The sequence below is a fragment of the Urocitellus parryii genome, chromosome 9 (genome assembly GCF_045843805.1).
Source record: "Urocitellus parryii isolate mUroPar1 chromosome 9, mUroPar1.hap1, whole genome shotgun sequence".
NCBI classification, from domain to species: Eukaryota; Metazoa; Chordata; class Mammalia; order Rodentia; family Sciuridae; genus Urocitellus; species Urocitellus parryii.
Window position 1 is genome coordinate 111808198 of NC_135539.1, and position 21006 is coordinate 111829203.

The window sequence follows — 21006 nt, forward strand, 5'->3', positions numbered from 1 at the left end:
GGAAGATGCTACTGGCCAGCTTTCTGCCTCCACTCAGATGTTAACAAAATCTTTCTTTCTTTCTTTCTTTTAAATTTTGAGGCAGGGCCTCACTAAGTTGCTAAGGTTGGCCTCAAACTTGCAATCCTCCTGCCCTAGCCTCCTAAATCACAGGGATTACAGGTGTGAGACACTTCCTCCTACCCTCTTCTTTAAAACTCCCCCAACCAGGGTTTTCTATAGCCTTCTGTAATTTCATCTTACTGTTCTACAAACACTTGGCTCTAATATCAGCCCTACCTCTCCTCTGCTTACCTAAGGACAGGATTAAAACTAAAGTTTTTCTCTGAAGACAAAAGTACATTGGTCAACATGAAAGATCACCTATTTGAAGTAAAACTCGATTTAAGCAGCTAATAAACTCCACACTAACAGGTTCTTACACTTGGCATATTTTTCTAAAACATTCCAACAAGATAAGAGATTGGGAACTGGCTTTATTGGTTAGTTAAGAATGTAATCTTAAAAAAAAATAAAATTAAATTAAAAAAGCCCTGAAAGAATTGCCCTACTAGGAACACCAACAGACAGAAGCCTTTCTTTTGTTCAATATTTTTGCAAGCAGATTTGATTTATGCAGATTTATCTAATTTGGAAATAAAAAGGAATAGTACAACAATAAAATAAACTTTATGAAGGACCTCCAATTCTCATTCTCCACTTCAAAATAAATTAATTTCATGTCAAAGTCAAGAATCTCATATTGCTACTAAATGACAATGATTCTAGGTCATGACTAAGATGTTTCTTCAAACTATCATCAAGCATCGGTCTTAATCACCTGAGTGCCCAACACTATGTTAAACACCACTGGCAGGTACAAAAGAAGTGTATAATCAAAGTTCCTGTCACCCATACCTAACAATCTAGAGACAGCTCTCAATTAATTTACCAATAAAGTTACACCACATAATGACATTATTTGTAAATTTGTTATTTGAAGTTCGAACACATATTACCATAAAAGGCATGGTATGTTTAACGCCTCGGTTCTTAAACTGGCAGAACACTGTCTTAAGCCCACAATACAATTGAAATACATCATGTGCAAATGAAATACAATATAGAAAATGACTGTAATATGAGAAAAATCCCACATTTATATGGTGCTTTGTTAGCTACAAAGAATTTTTTGAATATATATACTTTACCAGGACAGTGTACATAGGTGGTGATTTGGTAGCACAGGATAATATTTTCAATAGTTGAGGAAACAGAAACACAGCCTGGAAACTTTTTCAAAGTTACATAGCTACTAAGTGGTTGGACTCTAAAGTTTGGCCTTGCAACTCCAAACCCCATTCTCTCTCCACTAGTATAAAATGCAAGAAGAAATAAGTGTGGGGTGCTTTGTTTTGCTTTTGTTTTTTAAGACTGGGACCTGGGGGGGAAATTTCATTTGAGAAAGATGAGGAGGTAAAGGGAGAATTTAAGTGATTCAAAAGGAGGCTTAGGGGCACTTTCAGAAGCTTTCAAGGTTGACAGCACTGGTGCTTTATTGCTTTGATTTCACTTTGAGCCTTGTGGCCAGGCCTCTGCTGGCAGTGTTCAAGTTCATCTGCCACAATTAGGATATGTTGCAGGAGGATATTTGGATTGGGTTTTAACTCGTGAACGGGAATACACCTGGAACCAAGAGAAGGTTTGAAAAGATTTCCTTGTGTAAGGATGAGTACTGGAAAAGAGAAGGAAAGAAGTAAAATGAGGAAGACAAATTTGTCAATAGGAAGGCTGCCTGAGGGACAATTAACTGAGCTACAAGCCTTGAAAGAAGGCAAAGGAGGAAGAGGGCAGAGGAAGGGCATTATTCTATTTAAGAGACACAAATGTTGAGTCAGCCCTCACCACTGTGCCATCAGGCCAGAGCAGCCTGTCTGGGGACACAGGAAAAAGGCAGCAGCCACACCTACCTATATATAATCATGGGTCTCTCTTCCACAGTGAGGGTCTACAGTGGAGATGGCATCTATGAAATTACCAGGTGATGGTACAAATAATCCCACATCCGTGCCTCACACAAAAAAAAATCCCTCTAATTAAATAAAACACAAAGAGTTTCATTCACTCAATCATCCAATAAACATTTACTATGTGCCAAGCACTGCACTAGATTAGGGAAAACAAAGATGGGGAGGAGGAGTGTCCTCCAGGAGCTCAGAGCTTAGCAGGCAAGAAAGATGGATAAACAAACAAATGCAAAATAGTGCTATGGGTACAAGCTCCTTTAGAGTTAAACAGCCAGGACAGCATTGGCACAGTCATACTTCAAGCACGAACAGAGCCCAATAGGTTCCCCAACACGCTCAACTTGGCAAACTCGTTATTTATCATTTATCCATCCATATACAGAGGCCCACACTCTTAGGCCAAATCTATATTATTAATCACATATTTACCAGCTAAGTCACTTTCCTGATGTCTATCCTGCCCAAGTCACTGTTTTGTTTTCAAGGGGTAAGAATGCATGCGTTCATAAATCTCACCCAAATTGTGTAAGAGCAACCTGAACTTGGGGCGGTGCAAAAGGAGTTCACCATAACATGGCATGTCATTGCCAGCATGGTCCAGAAGGCAACAGGTGATTCACTTTAACAAACATCCTTGACTCCATGTTATATAGGTCAAGCCCCATTAAAACACACAGCAAGAGACTGACCACCTTCCCCGTCACAGCAAATAAAATTTTAATTCCTATTTATTTGGGCTATGTAATTTACGAAGCAGATGCTTAAGCATTATCCCATGGCATCAACACAACAAACCCTAGGTGGAGGTATTAAATGTTCATCTTAGATGCAAAGAAGCAGAGGCCAGGAGAGGTTAGGGACTTACTCAGGGCCATGCAGTTGATAGCAAGGGTCAGAGTTGGGACTGGTACTCAAGCCTTCCAAGCTCCAGCTGGCTGTTTTGCTTTGTTGTGTTTACCAAACTGTGGCTTGGAATTCCCACACTAACCATGGGTGATCTTTGTTACCAAAAAAGAAAAAGAAAAAAAAAAAAAAAAAAACAAAGAAAAGAGGAAGATAATAATTCCTACAGTCTCCCTGGGTCCAAAGCATTGGATGAGACATAACCACAGGCCACTCTGCTCGAAACAGAATAACACTAAGATTTCAAAGGCTTTGGAGGCAATGAAAAATTAAGTTCAACTGCCAATACCCTGAAATATATTTTCCTATAAATAGCTTTAGCCTGATCCCCTCTTTCAACAAAACTTAAATCACAATCTCTAATCAAATCCTCTATCAAAGAACCATCTCACCATCCCGGATTTATTCAAATTAAGGTGATTAGCCACTCCTGCCTCCACACCCTGAAACAGCACTGGCACCACCCAGTCATGTTTGGCCCAGCTCAGCCTCTCCCACACTCCCCAGGATGCCTTTAAAATAACTTGGTCCTCAGCCAGCTCTTCAACCATGGGAGCTCAGATGGTGGAGGGTGGTGGCTGGACTTGACTTGACTTGACCTCTCTTCAGTTCATAGCTGACCCTCAGAAGAGGCCTTGACCTCTGGTCAAGGCAGCTCCGAACTCCAGTTTTTCCTCTCCTGGCTTAGCTGTGCTCATTCCTCACAGGGCATGGGGAGAGAAAATGCTATTTATTCCCAAACACAAACATGAAGTTCTCTTCAAGGGGGAACATTTCTCAACTGAAAATGTAAAGATGCTGTAAACGAGGTCAGGTATTTGGCATGTACAGGAGGTGTTGTCTATTTCACAGTTTCTCTGCAACATTCCCAATTTAGAAGAAAGGAAGATGACAGACTTAATGAAGTAGGGGGCAGGGAGGGGGGTAAAGATGACACTGTCCCTTGCCTGATGAAATTCCTGCTTCAATGAAACTATCTCCTCAAACTCAGGATGTCAAAAATAATGTTCATTCTCTTATCAACTGTAATACCTCTTTCTGAATTCCCTATATCTATTTCTACCATTGTCACCCTCGGTCTCCCCTTCTTCGGTCTCCCCTTCTCCCAAGCCAGAAACTTCCAGCATTCCTGATTCTTACCTCTCCCTTAGTCCCCACCCCCATCTCTGCAGATCATTTTCCCATTTTAATGGTGTCTCTTGACATAGTGTGATCAAACATGGTAATGAGGGTAAAAGAACAAGTAGCCTTTGGAACAAAACCTGAGCTGCAATCCCTACTCCACTACAAGTCACTGTCACCTTGTATCATCTGCCTGAATGCAAGTTTCTTGTTTGGTGCTAAGGATTGAACCCAGTGTCTCACAAGTGCTAGGCAAATGCTTTACCACTGAGCTACGACCCCAGCCTGGAATTGATCACTCTTTAACAACATATTTGTAGTATCCAGGGCAGGGCCCAGCACAGACTAGTGAACCCTATGTGGGCAGAAGCAGGCCTCCCTTTCCCTTCCTAGCAAGGCTGCCCAGGGCAGCCAGGGAGTCCCTCTGAAAGGGCTTCACCACCACTCCTCAGTGCAGACTGCCTCCATTGTTCTCCATTGCCCCAGTGTGGAGCCAGACACTGGATGACCTTCAAGAGCATCTGAAACTCCCCAGCCTATTCTTACTCCTCTGCTCCAGCCATAGTCTATTCACTCACTCAGCACACATTTATTGGGTCGCCACCACGTGAAAACATGGTGCTAGATGCTGGGAACGCTGAAATCAAAGGCTGCCCACTGCCCACCTCCCAGAACTCACAAGCTTTCTAGTAGGAGTGTGTGTCTGGGAGAGGGACATGATGGCTGGGGGAGTATGGATAAAACCATCATTGTATTAGGGTGTAGGAAGTGATGCAGCAGTGGTGAGCACAGAGGGGGCTGTGGGAACACCACTAAGGGAAGACACACTGCCTCTGTTCTTCCCTCCCACTCTCAACTTAGCCAAATCTTACTCCATAAATCAAGGTCTTATTCATTCTGGCCCACACCTCTCCCATCTCAGAATTCCTCAAGTTCTTATCAACAGAACTCACTTTTAGTCATCCCCAGGCTGATGTCATTTCTTGTATTGCTGTGGGTTAATTTTTTTTAAATTACTTTTCATATACGTAGGCTGTTTTTCTTCACTGGTCTGTGTAGTCATAGAGGATAAGGACTAGACTCTAGACAGCTCTAAACTGCTCACAGAGACTACATAACAATTATTAGTGGCACAGGTGATACATGTGGATCTACTGACAATCACAAAATAATGTATTTATTTTACTTTGAAAATGCATTGTCCTCTCACTGCTAGGTCCTAACTTCCTACTCTTTGTGTCTAACCCAAGATGAGAAAGAAGACCCTTGGCTTCCTCTGAAAAACTTTTTGAATTATAATTTGTTAAAATGGTAGTTATAAGCCTCAAAAAAAAAGTGTAAGAATTTCTTTGAATTCTTCAAATAAAATCTTGGGTGGATGTCAAATATAGTAAACATAATGACAAAGCTGTTCTGGCTGGGGCTGTAGTGACAGCCTAGTGCTGGGAGATAAAAGTTCACTTCCCTCACTAGGAACCCCTGATGCACATCCAGAGGTAGTACCACTTCAGCATAATAGAGAATTCTTGCCCACAAATATGTAGAAACTACAAATGAACAAAAGTGATATTAAAAATCAGTAGGAGAGCTGAGCACTATGGTGCACGCCTGTAATCCCAGTAGCTTAGGCAGGAGGATCACAAGCTCAAAGCCAGCCTCAGCAAAAGTGAGGTGCTAAGCAACTCAGTGAGACCCTGTCTCTGAATAAAATATAAATAGGGCTGGGGATGTGGCTCAGTGGTTGAGTGCCCCTGAGTTCGATCCCCGGTACCTGTCCCCCAAAAAAAATCTATAGGAGAAAAGATGCAACTTTAAATAAATGGAGGTAGGATAAACAACCATGTGGATTATAAAATCAAGTTAGATCCCTACCTCACACCATGTACAAAAAATAAATTCCTCACTTATTTAATAGAAATATGTGAAAACTAATATTTCAAAACTTTTAGAGGAAAATACCATGATTTCAGGATAGGAAAGAGGTGTGTGTGTGTGTGTGTGTGTGTGTGTGTGTGTTAAGTAAAGAATTACATACATTTAGTTATATTAAAATTTGAATTTTTTATACATCAAAGAAGTTAATAGAAAAGTGAAATAAGCTAATTCCAAGACATTCATTTCATCCATAATAATCAATAACCAGAATATAGAAGGAACACCTATACATCAAAAATGAGAAAAAGAAAGATGGCCTTAAAAAGCTGTCTCTGAACTGCAATTTAAGAACTGCTCTGGGTAAGGCTCCAGAACACAGTGATATGGCATTTTCCTCATTTATTTGTTAACGTTTTATTACAGTTTCTAACATTCATGACCATGCATTATCTCAGTTCATTTATACCAAACTCTGAGATGTAAGTAGCACATATATTATGCCATTTTATCAAACTAATTTGCAATTCTCTTAAGAGTTTGAGAGTTTACTCTCTCTTTCTTTAAAAAACACCCATTTACACCAAAATCTGAACACAAGTCTTCCTATCATTTTTATTCTAATGGCCAAAAACTTTAAACAACCCAAGTGCCCTTCAATGGGTGAAAGGCTAAATTGTCATACACAGGATAGTTCTCAGCAATGAAAAGAAATGTATTACTGATGCACACAATTTGCATGAATCTCCAGAGAATTATGATGGCAAAAAAAAAAGTCAATTCTAAAAGGGTACATACTTATGTTTCCATTTTTATAATATTGTATAATATTCTTGAAATGGAGAATGGATCAGTAGTTGACAATAACTAAGGACTAAGTGGGGAAAGTGAGAAGAAGGGGTAAAAGAGAGAGCAGAACTATGAAGTGACAATATGAAGGTTCAGTATTTGATTGTGTCAATGTTCTGGTTGTGACAATTGAGTTGTATTGTATTCCCTTCCAAGCCATTAACCTTTGGAGAAAACTAAAGGATATACACAATCTCTCTGCATTATTTCTGACAGCTGTGTGTAAATGTATAATTAACTAAAAAAAAAAAAAAATTTCAAAAAAGACAAAAAACAAAGGCCTGCCCTTGTGTAGTACCATTGTGAGGTCAAATGAGATAAAGTATAGGAAGGCACTCAGACTACGTGTGCTCTATAAATGCTAGGTAGCAATCATCTTCTTGCCCCCATCACCCAGCCTCACCAGCATTACTCACTATCAGACTATTCCATTGTCCACAGGGCCTTTGACAGCTCTCTACAGTGTGGTCCTATCACTGAATCTGTGTAATCTGTCCATCCTCTAACAGACTGAGGTTCCTTAAAGACAGAAGCCCTTTAATCTCTCAATACCCATGATCTAGCAAGACACCAAGCACAGAGTAGGGGCTACATAAATGGGTGCCAGACTAAAGTTAGCTCATAATCTTCTGGTTCAATACAAATTGTCCCAACAGTGGAGGAAGTGAGGAAGGGAGGGGACTGGGAAGGACACCCCAGCAGCCAAGAGGCAACGCCTTGTTTCATCAATACCCTCCTCCTTCGCAAGTTGCCGAGAACCCAAATGCAGCAAAAGCCTGCACTGAGGGTGTGGCGACAGCACAAAAACATGAGTTAACTCATCAGGCCTCTTTCTTATTCTAGTTCAAGTTCTGCAGATCAAAGGATTGACCATTTATAGTTTGGGTCACTGAAACAAGATGGAAAGGCGGGCTGTACTACACTCTTCTGGAAAGGATTTTAAAGGTTAGTTCTTTTCCTGAAAAGATTAGACTGAAGAAATTGCCCAGGGGCAGAAGAATATACTAAATGCTCGGTCAAGATCACTCAGAGACCTCACACTCTTGGTCTGGGCAAACATATTTGGCTGGTAGAGTGGGGAGGGGGTTCCCACGCCCTGAAAACAATGCTAGCTCCTCACTCCTACTCCAAATAGTTTTCATGCATAAAAAAGCACAAGCAGTTGCTTTGCTGCCCCTAATGTTATCGGCTAATTTTTCAAATTCTTACTCAATTACATATCACACTCTTATCTGCAATCTCCACTGGCCAAATAGGCCTCCTTTCACATCATGCCCACTAAGCCTGCGGAACCCAAGTGTCCCTCCCAAGTAATTCCTGCTCTCATAAACATGAGATCATTTTACATTAAGTCTTGGAAGAGTGTGAGGTGTGTGTGTGTGTGTGTGTGTGTGTGCGCGCGCGCGGGTGCCTTTTCTTCTAGAAAGACTAAGGGGAGATATGAAGCAAGGGAGGGTTAAAAACTTGAGAGGTTTCTGTTTCTGCCTAGATAATGATTAACTATTTTGCTGCTGAATCCAAAAGAAGCTGGCATTTCTGGATTGGCAATTCCTGCTCCCTGGCCAAAAGAACAGAAGAAAGTATAAGCAAGCAAGCATGCAAGCGAGCAAGCATGCAAGCGAGCAAGCAAGCGCTCGCTCTCTCTCTCAGACACACACACACACACACACACACTTACTCTTAGAAAGAAATAACTGGAACAATCAGATCCAACCAAGCTCTGGCAGTGTGGGTGCTACTGTAGTCTGGAGGAGAACCAGGTGTTTTAAAATTGTGTTGTTACTGGCCTTAATATATCCAGATCAAGAACCTCATTAATCAAAGTAACAGATGTCATCTACCCAAAATGCTCCGATGTTTGGTTTAAAATTGCTGACAGCAAAGAGCTGAGATAACTTACATCACCACAAATCACTGAATAAATAAGAGAGATCAAGCGATATGGCACAATTGGCTCCAAGGATGCCCAAAAACACAAAGCCTATTAATGTCACTTAAAGTTGAAACCTTAAACCAGGAGTCAGAGCAATGCGTTTAAAAAAAACCTGTAATATCTGTTCTCTGGTTTCCATCCTTTCCCCCAGGACAACAATCAGCATGGAGACTATGTGGCAATTAAGTAGAACAAATTAAAAAATAAAAAATTTTTTAAAAAGACTATGTGGCAATTCACATCATGCTAACCATTTTTTGGTCATATGTCCTAAACATGATGAAGCAAAGAACTAGTAATCCATCTTTTCCCTTTTTAGCTGAGAAGTTGAGAATCCCAAAGGTGGACTGGCTTGTCCAAGATTAGGTAGCTAGTGCTCCATTACCCTACAACCCTCCCTCCCTGAGAATGATACTTTTCAAATGCTGTAATGGTAAAAATATGAGCTGTCATTATTATTAATAGTACTCATTTTAAAACAACAGACTGTTACTTAGCCTATTCATTAGCTGAAAAGAAAACAAACATAAACATGAAAACATTTCAAGTCCACAGTACAGCATACTTCATCAAAATTCTCAGAGAAATTCCTTAGTTGACAAACGTATGAAGAAGGATATGAGAGGCAAGAGGCCATCCCTACATCCTAGGAGGGGCTGAAGTCACTTCCCCCACAGCCCAGATGTCTAGGCCAACTCTAAACAGGTTCCACATCTACATCACCTCCCCCTAGTTTGTCCCAGCCCGGATGTCAGGGATTAAAATCCTGCCTCCCACTTCCTCATTTCTTTAATTTTCATTAGAGACAATCACTCAAACTTCCTTTTAAATCCAAGTTTTGAACACAACATAAATGTCTCTAATACCAAGGATTACACAAATTCCATTTTCTCCAACAGAGATGAGTGAGGAAAACCACACAAACCAGTGACATGGGCATTTTCTCACTTGAGCTCTCTGAGCTTACTAGAAATCCAAGGTTTAATATATTTATCCTGATTAAAGCATTCATTGTCCTAATGATCAAGTCTCAAGTCCACCTCCAGCCCCATCAAGTAACCATTCCTTGGATTTCTCTGTGACTCAAATCTTTCTATCAGATCATGACACCAAACCAAATATCGCTTCAACTGCTCTCCAGGCCAGCACCACTCTGCCACCATCTGGGGTTCATCCTATGTGTGTGGAGCCCATGCAGACAGTGTCATTCCAAGAACATAACAGTTTCTGTACCAAAGAGTGTGCCCTACAAAGGACAACATCATCATCTTCAATATCTCAAATAAGCAAGAATCATGAAAAAGGAAAGCTGAGAGAATATTAGAAATTTTCTAATTTAATCCCTAATTTCCCAGATGAGAAAAACAAGGCATGGGTAGGTTAACCAAGTGTCACTAGGAATACATTTAGAAGACTGTATTAACTCTTTTTTGTATTAAGAGACTAGGAAATGACAACAATCATCTAAACATACAGCATTTCACAATTGTAAAAGTCTTTCAAATGAATTCTTTTATGAGCTTCACAAAAGTCAGGGGTGGCAGCAAATGCCCATACTCCCAGCAACTCAGGAGGATGGCAAATTCGAGGCCAGCCTCAGCAATTTAGCAAGACCCTGTCTCAAAACGAAAAAATAAAATAAAGGACTGGAGAACTGGGGATATAGCTCTGTGGCAAAATGCCCCTAGGTCAATCCCCAGTGACCCCAAAAAAATATCCAATCATCCTGGGTAAGAGCATCACTTACTAGCTGTGTGCTTTGGAGCAAGTTATTTAACCTCATTTTGCTTCATCTGTAAAATGGGGATAATAGTAGTAGCTAGCTCTTAGAGCTGTCAGGAAATTCATGAGCTAATATATGTAAAGCACTTAAAACAGAGCTTAGACCTCTGAAAATGTTGGACATCATCATCATCATCATCATAATCATCATTAATGAGATTCAAGAACTGTTCTCATTTTATAGATGAGAAACTTGGAATTTTGAGACCTTAATTGAGTTATTCCTCAAATTATAGTCAAAGCCAAACTAGAACCCCAACTTTCTGCCTTCCAATCCAGCACTCTCTTAGACCCATTCTACCTGTACAGAATCCTATAGAGTTCAATTTGTCATACAAATGTCCCACTGGCCCAAAAGAAATACTGGCCCAAAAGAATAAGTACTTCAGACAAGACGCCTCCCACAGAGCAGCTTACTCATCTGCCAAGATCTGGCCAATATGCCCTTACACACACACACACACACACACACACACACACACACACACGGGGGGGGGCGGGGGGGGGGGGGATAGACCTCTAAAGGATTTCAGCATTTGGAGAAATTATTGCCATCTCTTCAGAAACAGGATGTATTTTTTAAAGCTCATGGCACATCGCCTCTTGGCCAGCTCATGCTTTTGGTTCCCTTTGTTTTCTGTGCTTTGTCTTCCTGTGGAACTCTGGCCACCCAGTCACCCACAGCTGGTGGCAAGGTCCTCATCTCCTGGGGGAGCATTCAGACGCTGCCATATTCTAAACAGGATCTAGACTCAAAGAGCAAAGATAAGATTCCTATTTTCACAATGCTTTTCAGGCAGCATGTCCACTGATTAGTAAAAGAAGAAAATGTTTAAGTTAAAAAAAAATAACAAAAATATGCCTCTCTGTAATCTATGGTATCCTAAAAAACGAAGACTGCACAATTCCCAGCTGTTTCTCCTCCCTGAGAATGTATATGATAATTCAGAACTATTCATTCACTATCAGAAATAAGGTCAAGGCTACCAAATACCAAATGACTTGAAAAACCAGAGGGGAGAGTTTTCCTGTTTGTCCCCTTGGACCTTTCCTCCACATTCACCCAGATCACATAGTTGCTACTGGCTAGGTAATAGCTCTCACCAAACCCATCCCAACAGTCCCCTGTTTAAATCAACAGTGTTTTAACTCCTGGTCAAGACCAATCTAAACTTTCTCCAATTTAGATTGTGAATATCTATTAAAAATGGGGAATAAATCCTGGATAAGTGTAGAATGTGTTCTGCTTCAATTACAAAGAAAGCTTTACTTCTCTTTTAAACTCCTGGGAATTTCAAAGTTAATATTTTTCTTGGTTTCCAAGGTAAGAGATGTGATTGAAGAAATTTGATCAACTCAAGTATAGCTCTAGGGCAGTAATTTGAAAGAGGATGGGGGAGGTAGGGAATAAGGAGAAACATGCCCCATTTGTAGAGAAGCTGGATGGCACTTTACAGTTTGTACTTGCCCTTGTACACTGATGACAGGATGTTTCATCTAGTTTGAATTTCATGTAACATTAACAAAGGAGTGACTTTTCTTTTTTAATAGAAGAATAACTGCAGAAGTGGGGCAGCAGGGCACTGACTGTCACATCCAACCTTAACTCAGAAAACCGTTCATTTGAATGTTTACAAACATTTTAGTGCTTACTCTGTGCTAGAAGCTGGACACATGGAAATGAATAAGACAGTTCTCTCCCAAAGATGCTCAGTGAGTTGTAAATAAAGAGATGTAAACAAAGAAATTATAATGTAACATGATGACTGCAATAATACAAAGTGCACAAGGACACTGCCAAGGAGATGCTATGGGTACCTTGATTGCCATGTGCAGAAAGCAAGAGATGCTGAGATATCCTGTAGGTCACTGTACTGAGAGCCAGGATATGCAGTAAAGCAGGGAGGGCTTTCAGGAAGTGATGCATCTGAGTTGGGCTTTAATGGATGAATAAATTTTCCAGGTTCAAGGAAGAGGACCCATTCCAAAGAGAGAGTACGCAGCATGAATAAAGCATGAAGCTCGGCTTAACACAACATAGCAAGAAAACCAGCTCTGTGATGGTATAAGCAGGGTGGGTGGGAAATTAAGGTGTGTGTGTGTGTGTGTGTGTGTGTGTGTGTGTGTGTGTATATATATATATATATATATAGAGAGAGAGAGAGAGAGAGAGAGAGAGAGAGAGAGAAAGAGAGAGAGAGAGAGAGAGAGAGAGAGTGTCTTTCATGCTATGAACTTCCCAGAATAACCAAAACAAAGTGTTTGTTTTTAATCACTTTGTAATACTGTACAAAGTCAAATTGTCATGATCAAATTAAACTATTTCCAAAAGAAATAGTTATTTCTAGGTCATCTACTTATTCACTTGTTATTATAGTCAATAAATAATTACTGAGAATCAGCATTAGGGCTACAGTAATATTCTGGAAATGTTTTCCATCTGAAGGGACCTCATAATGTAAGCTATTTATTTTGCATTTAATATTTGTCATTCACTGAGCTAGTCCTTTAGATACATTTGCAATAAACAGCAAGGTAGGTCTTGTTATCTTTGTGTCACAGAAGAGGATGCTTGGAAGAGAAATTTTATGATTTCAGCAAAGTCAACGAGTGAGGAGATAATAATGAAAAGACTCCCAAGTCAGGGCTGTTCTGACATCTATATTCTTTGTACTGTGCTGTATCTCAAAACATTCCTACCAGAAGCATCATGGAAGAGAGATGACTGAAATACAAATATTCCAAACATGAGGCAGTAAAAGATCAGTGCCATGAGATCTACTTAAAAAAAAAAAATGCTTGCATGGTGCGGTGGCACGAGGCTGTAATCCCAGTGCTTGGAGAGGCTAAGGCAGGGAGATCGTGAGTTCAAAGCCAGCATCAGCAACTTAGCAATGCTCTAAATAACTTGGCAAGACTATGTCTCTAAATAAAATATGAAAAGGACTGGGGATGTAGCTCAGTGGTTGAGTGCTTCTGGGTTCAATCCCCAGTAGGGAGGGAGGGAAGGAAGGAAGGAAGGAAGAAAGAAAAGAAGGAAGGAAGGAGCTATGTGGGTAAAATAAAGAGAAGGGTCACTTCAGAATACAGTGATAAAGGAAGGTATCCCAGAATAGCTGAATTTTCATGAGGTAAGACATGGGCTGGGCTGGGCAGGGAGAAAAGGGCATTCTGTGAGCAGCACTCAGAACTCAGACTTTGGTGATTGTCAAGGTTCTAATTCCTATTCTATTTCCACCAGGAGCAGACCCCAGCAAGTTTCTGAAGGTTCTACACCTCACTCTCTTCTTCAGCAAAATGCCATAGCAGTACTATATTTCTCCTGTAAGGATTATAAAATAAATAGTGGATGTGTTAAAAGAATAGCAAATAGTCCAGATAGGCCTTCAGTTCTCTTAAACTAAAATGAGAAAAGTGGTTGAAATGATAGGTTGCTCCAGAAGGAGGATAGAGCTCCTGTATACCTGGTCTCTATTCAGCAGGCAATTGGGAATCAATTATTAGAGGAAATAAGCTATATTTCTAACATTCTGGGCAGATCTCCCAGGGGAACCCCCAGCCCCTCCCCTTATCATCTGGCTCACTTATAACCCTTTCTAAAGAGGTGTGATGCCCTGGGGACTGGTTCAAGCAAGGTCTGCAGGAAGATAGACACTGTCACATGTCAGCTCCTAACATGGCCAAGACCTTTTTTTTTTCCCTTTCTTGATCTTTCCATTGTGTTCTCTTCTAAAAACAGCAATGACTGAGCCATAATATGAACCAACTTCCCTGAGAGGCTGTCTTTTATCATTAAGGTAAAACAAGTTTTCCAGGAACCAATCTGGGTAGCTTGGATCATTATTTATTTATTACTTTGTTAAACTTAGGAATACCTGCCTTTTACTTACTTCATGTTAAGCTAATATTTTTTCCATAACATGGTTACTGTACTACTCATTTATTAGCACTACATTATAATGAAGAAACATTTAGGAGTAATGGTTATTTCACTATCTTGATGTGATGGTTTCCTAGGTGTATACTATATGTGAAAGGTTATCAAATTGTATCCTTAAACATGTACTTTTATTAAATGTCAATAAAGTTACTAAAACTACAGTAAAAGATTAGTCATGAAATTATTAAAAGGCATGACTATATTATTAACAATAATGTTAGTAATACACAATGCTCATGAACATAAGTAGATATTCATAATATGAAAATATGAATGCATATATTAAAACCTAACTCTGAAATATTTTCAGGATAGTTATATAGAAATGTATATACAGGCTTATAAAATGTTAGTACAAAGAACATTTTTGAAAAATAGAAATACACCTATGTTCATACGAATAGTAAGAATAAGTACTGGAAGCAACTCAAGTGTCCATCAACTAAAGATTGGATAAACAAAATGTGGTATATACACACAAAAGAATAATATTCAGCCTTAAAAAGGAAAAAATCCTAATATACCAACAATTTGAATGAGCCTCAAGGACGTCATATTACACAGCACAGTATTTATCTGAACTACCTCAGAAAGTAGAATGGTGGTTGCCAGGGTGTGAAGGCAGGAGGAAGAGAAGTTCTTGTTTAGTAGGTACACTTTCTATTTTGCAAGATGAAAAGAGTTCTGTGGATGGTGATAATGGTTGCACAATAATGTCACTGTACTTAATGTCACTGAACTGTACAATTCAGAATATCTAAGATGGTAAATCTTATGTATATCTTACCACAATTAAAAAGAAAAAGAGAAAAGTGAGTTCCTGTACATTATTCTGAAAGGTATTATTTTGTCATTTTTGAAAACAACTTTTTAAGAGCTATCATTATTTATTTTTAGATCAAATCTCTGCTGAAGTAACTTCCCTAGATTCCCTGAAAGGTCAATTCTGACACCAGATTAAAACTGTACTCTTGAATTTTATGGCTAGTAGAAACCTACATATTGATTACTTTTCCCCTGAATGTGACAGCATTTTCCAAATGTAGTCCTCAGAGGTCTAGCATGTGTGAAGGAAGTATGATGCTCATGAAGAAAACCTTTATCTAGAAAGAGAACTCTACAGGAGCCACTGGACAGCTCAGTTTATCTAGAGCGGACGCAAGAATTTTAAGAGTCAGAGTCTGAACCCCAGTTGATGTTAAAAGGGGATAGACCTGGCTATACATCAGGACCAGGTCGCACTGTCTGTGAACTTGATAGCAAAGAAATGATCAGGGCTTGTTTAAGCTTTCAAACCTGTATGGCACAAGACAGATGAGGCCGTAACTACCCGATGACGGAAATTTCTGTTCCCATTTCCCAAAGAACACCAGAAATTGGCAAAGCTAAGGACTACCCTGAACACGGTTTCCAACCATTACTACTTTGCACAGCCCACTGCATACCCTAGATCCCAGCCTACCACCTTCTCTGGGGTCTTGCTACTCTGAGATGCAACGCTTGTATTTTGCTCAGAGCTTCCTTTTTTTGCAGGAGTTCACCTCACTATAGAGTCTCTATGTTCCCTGCACAAGGGAAGAAGAGCCCTCAGCCATCTCACAGGAGGATGATAGCAACTGCATGGGGATTCCAAGATGTTTTAGTGCAGCTTTTCATAAACTGATTATATTTAAAGCTCCCATGGGGAGTGGGAGGCAGGGGCTGGGAGGAAAGAAGCTTCGGGAGAAGACCTTTGCTGGCATGAGTGAGGAACTGCTCAGACCTCCCTGGGGAACAAGCTTGTTAAATAGGAGCAATCAGCATTTCCAAGCATATGTGCACACACAACATGACTAGAGTCTGAAATTTCATCTCCACCTCCCAAAGGGTCTTGAAAGGGTTAAACTGTTCCAGGCAAAGGCCTGTGCTTTTTCTATCAAAATGCTCCAGATGGAAATTACAAAAACTCACTTCTCAGTTCTGTGTTGCACACACACTGTTCTAAGATATTGAGAGAGAGAGAAGCTGACTGCTTAGCACACAGTGCCACAGAGACTATTCCTCCTGGAATCTTTGCATTAACTGTTGATCTCAAGCTTTCTAAGAGACTGCAAAAACTCAAGGTATGGAGTAAGGACCTTGAATAAGGAAGGATAATACCTGGAACTGTAGGCAGTGATGTGAATTCATTCAAATACAGAGTCTAGGATGTCTGGTACTATGCCTCACCTTTTGTTGATAAGTACCAGCAAAGAAGCTAAAAGGATACAGGCTAAAGGCACCAGATTATGACCATGACTCTGACCAGAGTTTTCAAGTATATTCAGAGATTAATGTATATGAAAATGCTTTGTAAACTGGAAAAGCTATGTGGAAAGACTATATTAGTGCTTTCCAGTCTCACATTGAGAGGCATGAACTTTCAAAGGAATCTGAACACCCACAAACCAGAAACAATGATGGTTTTTAATAAGCTACATGGCAGGCTGATCAGGGACGCAAGTACCCCTCATAAAACCACACTAAGGTGGCACTGGGGCTACAGACTCAGAGTTCTTCAGGACACATGAAAGCAGGTGGTTTCAGGGGAGGCAAAAACCACAAGACAGAAAGTCCCACGAAGTCCATTTAGAGACTACTTGATTCAAACCATCCCTCACTGAACAGCAGACCAAGGACTCTGGGCAGGGACATACAGAACAACAAGTAGCCAACACTTAGACAGTTTACCTGTTCATTTTGCAAAAAAAAAGGAAACTCATGTCTACAAGTTTGAAATGTCTTCTGTTACTACTAGATGAATTTAGAATTCAAGTTTCATTTCTAGATTCGTTGCCTATTATTTAACGACTGGTGCTTTGAGAATGAATACAACATGCAGGCTTACCAACCAGCCCAAGTCAGCAAGGAAGGCTTACTGAAGAGGGGAAGGATACACAACCCTTGAACACTAACACAGGCCAGATACTGTGCTAAGTGATCAATACACACCATCTCACTGACTGCCCACAACTCTCTTAGGAAATACCTATCATTTTGCCTACTTTCCAAATTAAGAAACTGAGGCTCAGACAAATCATACAATGAGTGGCAGAATGGAAATTTAAACCCTGACCCCTTTGATTCAAACCTGTGCTCTTAAGCACCAATCCAAACTGCTTTGCTGTTACAGCAAATTTCTTTTTTTTTATCTTGGCATCTATAAGAGAAATAAGGGTGGCAGCATGTGAGCCCCACAGAACACATAGAGCTAAAACCCATAATTCTGGTAGAAGGGCTTCCAGATAGGAAGAGGCAGAGTCAACCCTGAATCCAGATTCTTTGTCTAAAAATTCTTTGCTCTTCCAGAATACAGGTTCTAGAATGTATGCCCCATTATAGTTGGGATTCTTCCTTCTTCACTGCTATATAGGCTTCCCCTGGAACACATAATAGGCACTCAATAAATAGCTCATGATTAAAGCTACAGTCCAGCAGTGTGACCTTGGAAGGGCCTATTATCCTTTCTGAGCCTCTGTTTCCTCATGTGTTGAATGGAAGATGACCATAATATCCACTTCCTGGACTGATGTAAGGATTAAACAAGACCATTTCATGTAAAGCACTTCAGACAGGATGAAACATAGTGAGCACCCAAAATGTAAAGTATTATCATTATCACTGTTATTCACTGGCATATTTTGGCTCCTTCAGAATTTTTTTTCCCCACCCTGATTAGATAATGTTTCATAGTACAGACACGGAATAGGGAATTGGAAATCAGCAAACCTGTTTCTAGCTCAGATCTCCTACCACCTTACTAGGTGACCTTGGACAAGCCTCTTCTGTTCTCCATTCTCTCCTCAGCTATAAAAGAAGGAATTAAACCATTCAGATCAGTTCCCTAAGCATTCACCGGGTACCTTATCTGAGGAAGATATCAATGCTCAATCACCTATAAAATTCTATGACCCTGAATAGTGTCAATAGAAAAATATTGGAGCAAAGCATAAACAGTCTCCTGCTTGTGGCAAGGTTGAAGAGAAACCCCAAATAGCTGACTGCATTACATCATCTCAATGAGCAATGTTTGTAAATATACCAAGTGCTTAATTTTGAGACACTCGTGAGAAATCCTTTACCAATAAGAAATTGGCATGTTCTATTAACACCTATCGCCTTGAACCTTCCAAAAAATAAGCATGTAAAATCACTTTGCACCTTAGTCAAATGGTGTGCTTCTGGAGAGAAATCTGGGAAAGTCAAAGTTATTAACACTCCCTATGGCAACAGTTAAGAATAGGATGTATTAAAAGAAAAAAGAGGAAAAAAAAATAACATATGTGGCTAAAACTGCAGGGGGGATTCCAAGAGCAGAATGAAGTGCATCTGAACAGGACAGAGGCCAGTGGCCTATTGTTTACAAAAACAGGCCCAGATTATGAACAGTGACAAGAGGCCAAGACCTCAATTATAACTCACAACCACACCTCTCTCAATCCCAGCCCAACTGAAGCTATCAATCAGTCAACTCCCCCATCTCTGTAATAAACCTACCAATATTTGCAGCCAAGTGGATAGAAGGTCCCTTAGGGCACTTCAGCATTGACCAAACTGATGACATACAAAAGATCCTGCAGACACAATGGGGACTTCAAACTACCTTCCAACCTTCCAAGAGATAAGGCAGCTGCCCATTACACACTCTACCTCTACCCCCACCCCAGGCAATCATTAGAGGGGAGACATGGCCCTTCCCAAGTCCTCTGTGATAGGAAAGGTCTCCTTGCATTAGTGCAGGGAAAGAAGGAGGGGCCCCTCCCTCTGTACTCTGAAACAAAGGAAAACCCAGAGCTCCAACCATGTGGTGTAACATTCAAGGCCACCCAATTCTCCCACTCCCCAGCTAGGGTCTCAATGGGCTGAAGTGGCATGGTTCTTCTAGGGACTGGTCAGGAAGAGCCAGTGCCTTGCACAAACACATGCTAGATATCTTACACAGGCAGGAACCCCTCCTAAGGGAAATGTGCTGGTTAAGAAAAGGCTATCTGGGTAGGGGCTCTGATGGACCAGCCAAGTCAGGCAGTGGTGCAGTAGATGAAGAGACAGGTCACTTGGTTTCTCCAGGTCCACATTTTGCTTTACCCTTCACATTTTTGCAGAGAGGGAAATGGGGCTTCGAAAGCATATATTCTGGAGCACAGGTCAACTACACAGAAGGGCTTAAAAATTATGTCTCCCCATTTTCAAGAATCAGCACCACCCTGAAACCCTAACACCCCAACTCTATTCAGGTTTAGGTAAGGGTGGAGACCGGGTGTGGATGGCCTTATTCTTTTTGTCCTCTGATCTCTAACTGTATGCAGGGTGACCAGGGATGGAGCAGGTACAAGGTGCACCCACTACGTTAGGCACTTTTGTACAGGGTACCATTACAAATCTCAGGCTTTAATATAGGGCATTAGAAAAAACCCCGCCTCTCCCAGGGCTCTCCAAATGGTACACCTTCCCAAGGTTGCATTTCTGTCAGGACTCCCCTTCAACCTCTGAATTAAATGTCCAAACACCTGTCAGATTTCACTTGTCCTTCAAGGAAACCCGACCCAGACGGGGGAGGTGAGTGCCGAATTGCCACCTTTTTCTCTCCATGAACCTCCTGCCCCTCCCCCCACCCTGTCCAAGCTTGGGGGAAAAGACTGCCAAAATAATGGCCAGACCCACAAAGGCACTCCTAAAGCCCACTCCAGTTCCTTACCAGTGCCTGTGGCCCCTGGCACTACCCATCCTCAGGAGGCTTGGACCCATCTATGAAACCACCTCTGGGGTCAGCCTGCCCCCACCTGCTCCACCCAAAGAAATGAACAGCCTGCAAATCAGGGTGGAAATGCATGCCTCACCAGTCCATAGAGCACATGCATTATGCCATTTTTCAAAGCCCTTACCTTTGACCTGAGTATCGTACTCTGCTATGATCTCCTTATCCTTTTTGAATTTGGCTGGAGACGTCATGTTTTCCTTCTTTCTTCCAAATTCGAATTGTGAATTGATAGATCCAGGAGAAAAATCCAACCAAAAAATCAATACCTCCAAGACCGATTCTCCCAAGGGCAGAAGGGGCCCCCCGCGGTGGTCTCCAGCGCTCCGGGGAGCGCGGGCTGAGCAGGCGGCTACGGCGGGCACATGCAGACGGTGGGTGCTGGGGCCGAGTACAGTGGCGACTGGTTCCTGTGCTAAAGCCCGAGCCGCAGCTTCAGCATTAGCCTGGAGAACGGCAGCGCCCGCAGCCTGGCCTGGGGTCTGACATCAACGACACAGGCGGGGAGTGGAAGTCCTTCCGCACAACATGGTGTGGGGGTGCGGGGGTGTGGACGCGCCCAGCTATGTCCCTGGGAGGGAGTGGGTTTGTATCGGGGTGCCGGGGGAGGGCTGGGCGTGCTTCGCGGTTTTTTGTCGTACAGGCTCAAAGATGCTGCAAATCAAATCCCAAACGGGAGCCGCAGCAGCGCGGACTGGATCGGAAGTCGTTTGCTCCGGTTCACTTGCCTGTAAATGCAGGAAAAGGGGGAGGGGGCGATCAACCCAAGAGCAGACCCTAATCGCAGCGGGGGTGGGGTTGGGGATGTCGCTCCGAGCCTGGCCTT

At 41.4% G+C, this 21006-nt stretch overlaps 1 protein-coding gene across 2 annotated transcripts in view; it reads right to left on the minus strand.

Moving 5' to 3' along the window:
• The window catches only part of Srgap2 (SLIT-ROBO Rho GTPase activating protein 2), a 240927-nt gene that overhangs the window by 218172 nt on the left and 1749 nt on the right, over positions 1-21006 (minus strand). For both annotated transcript variants that reach the window (XM_026387464.2, XM_026387465.2), the window contains exon 2: positions 20308-20908. In XM_026387464.2, coding sequence (XP_026243249.1) covers positions 20308-20374 — 67 coding nt within the window. In that variant the 5' untranslated portion in view covers positions 20375-20908. The remainder of the gene's footprint in view (positions 1-20307; positions 20909-21006) is intronic.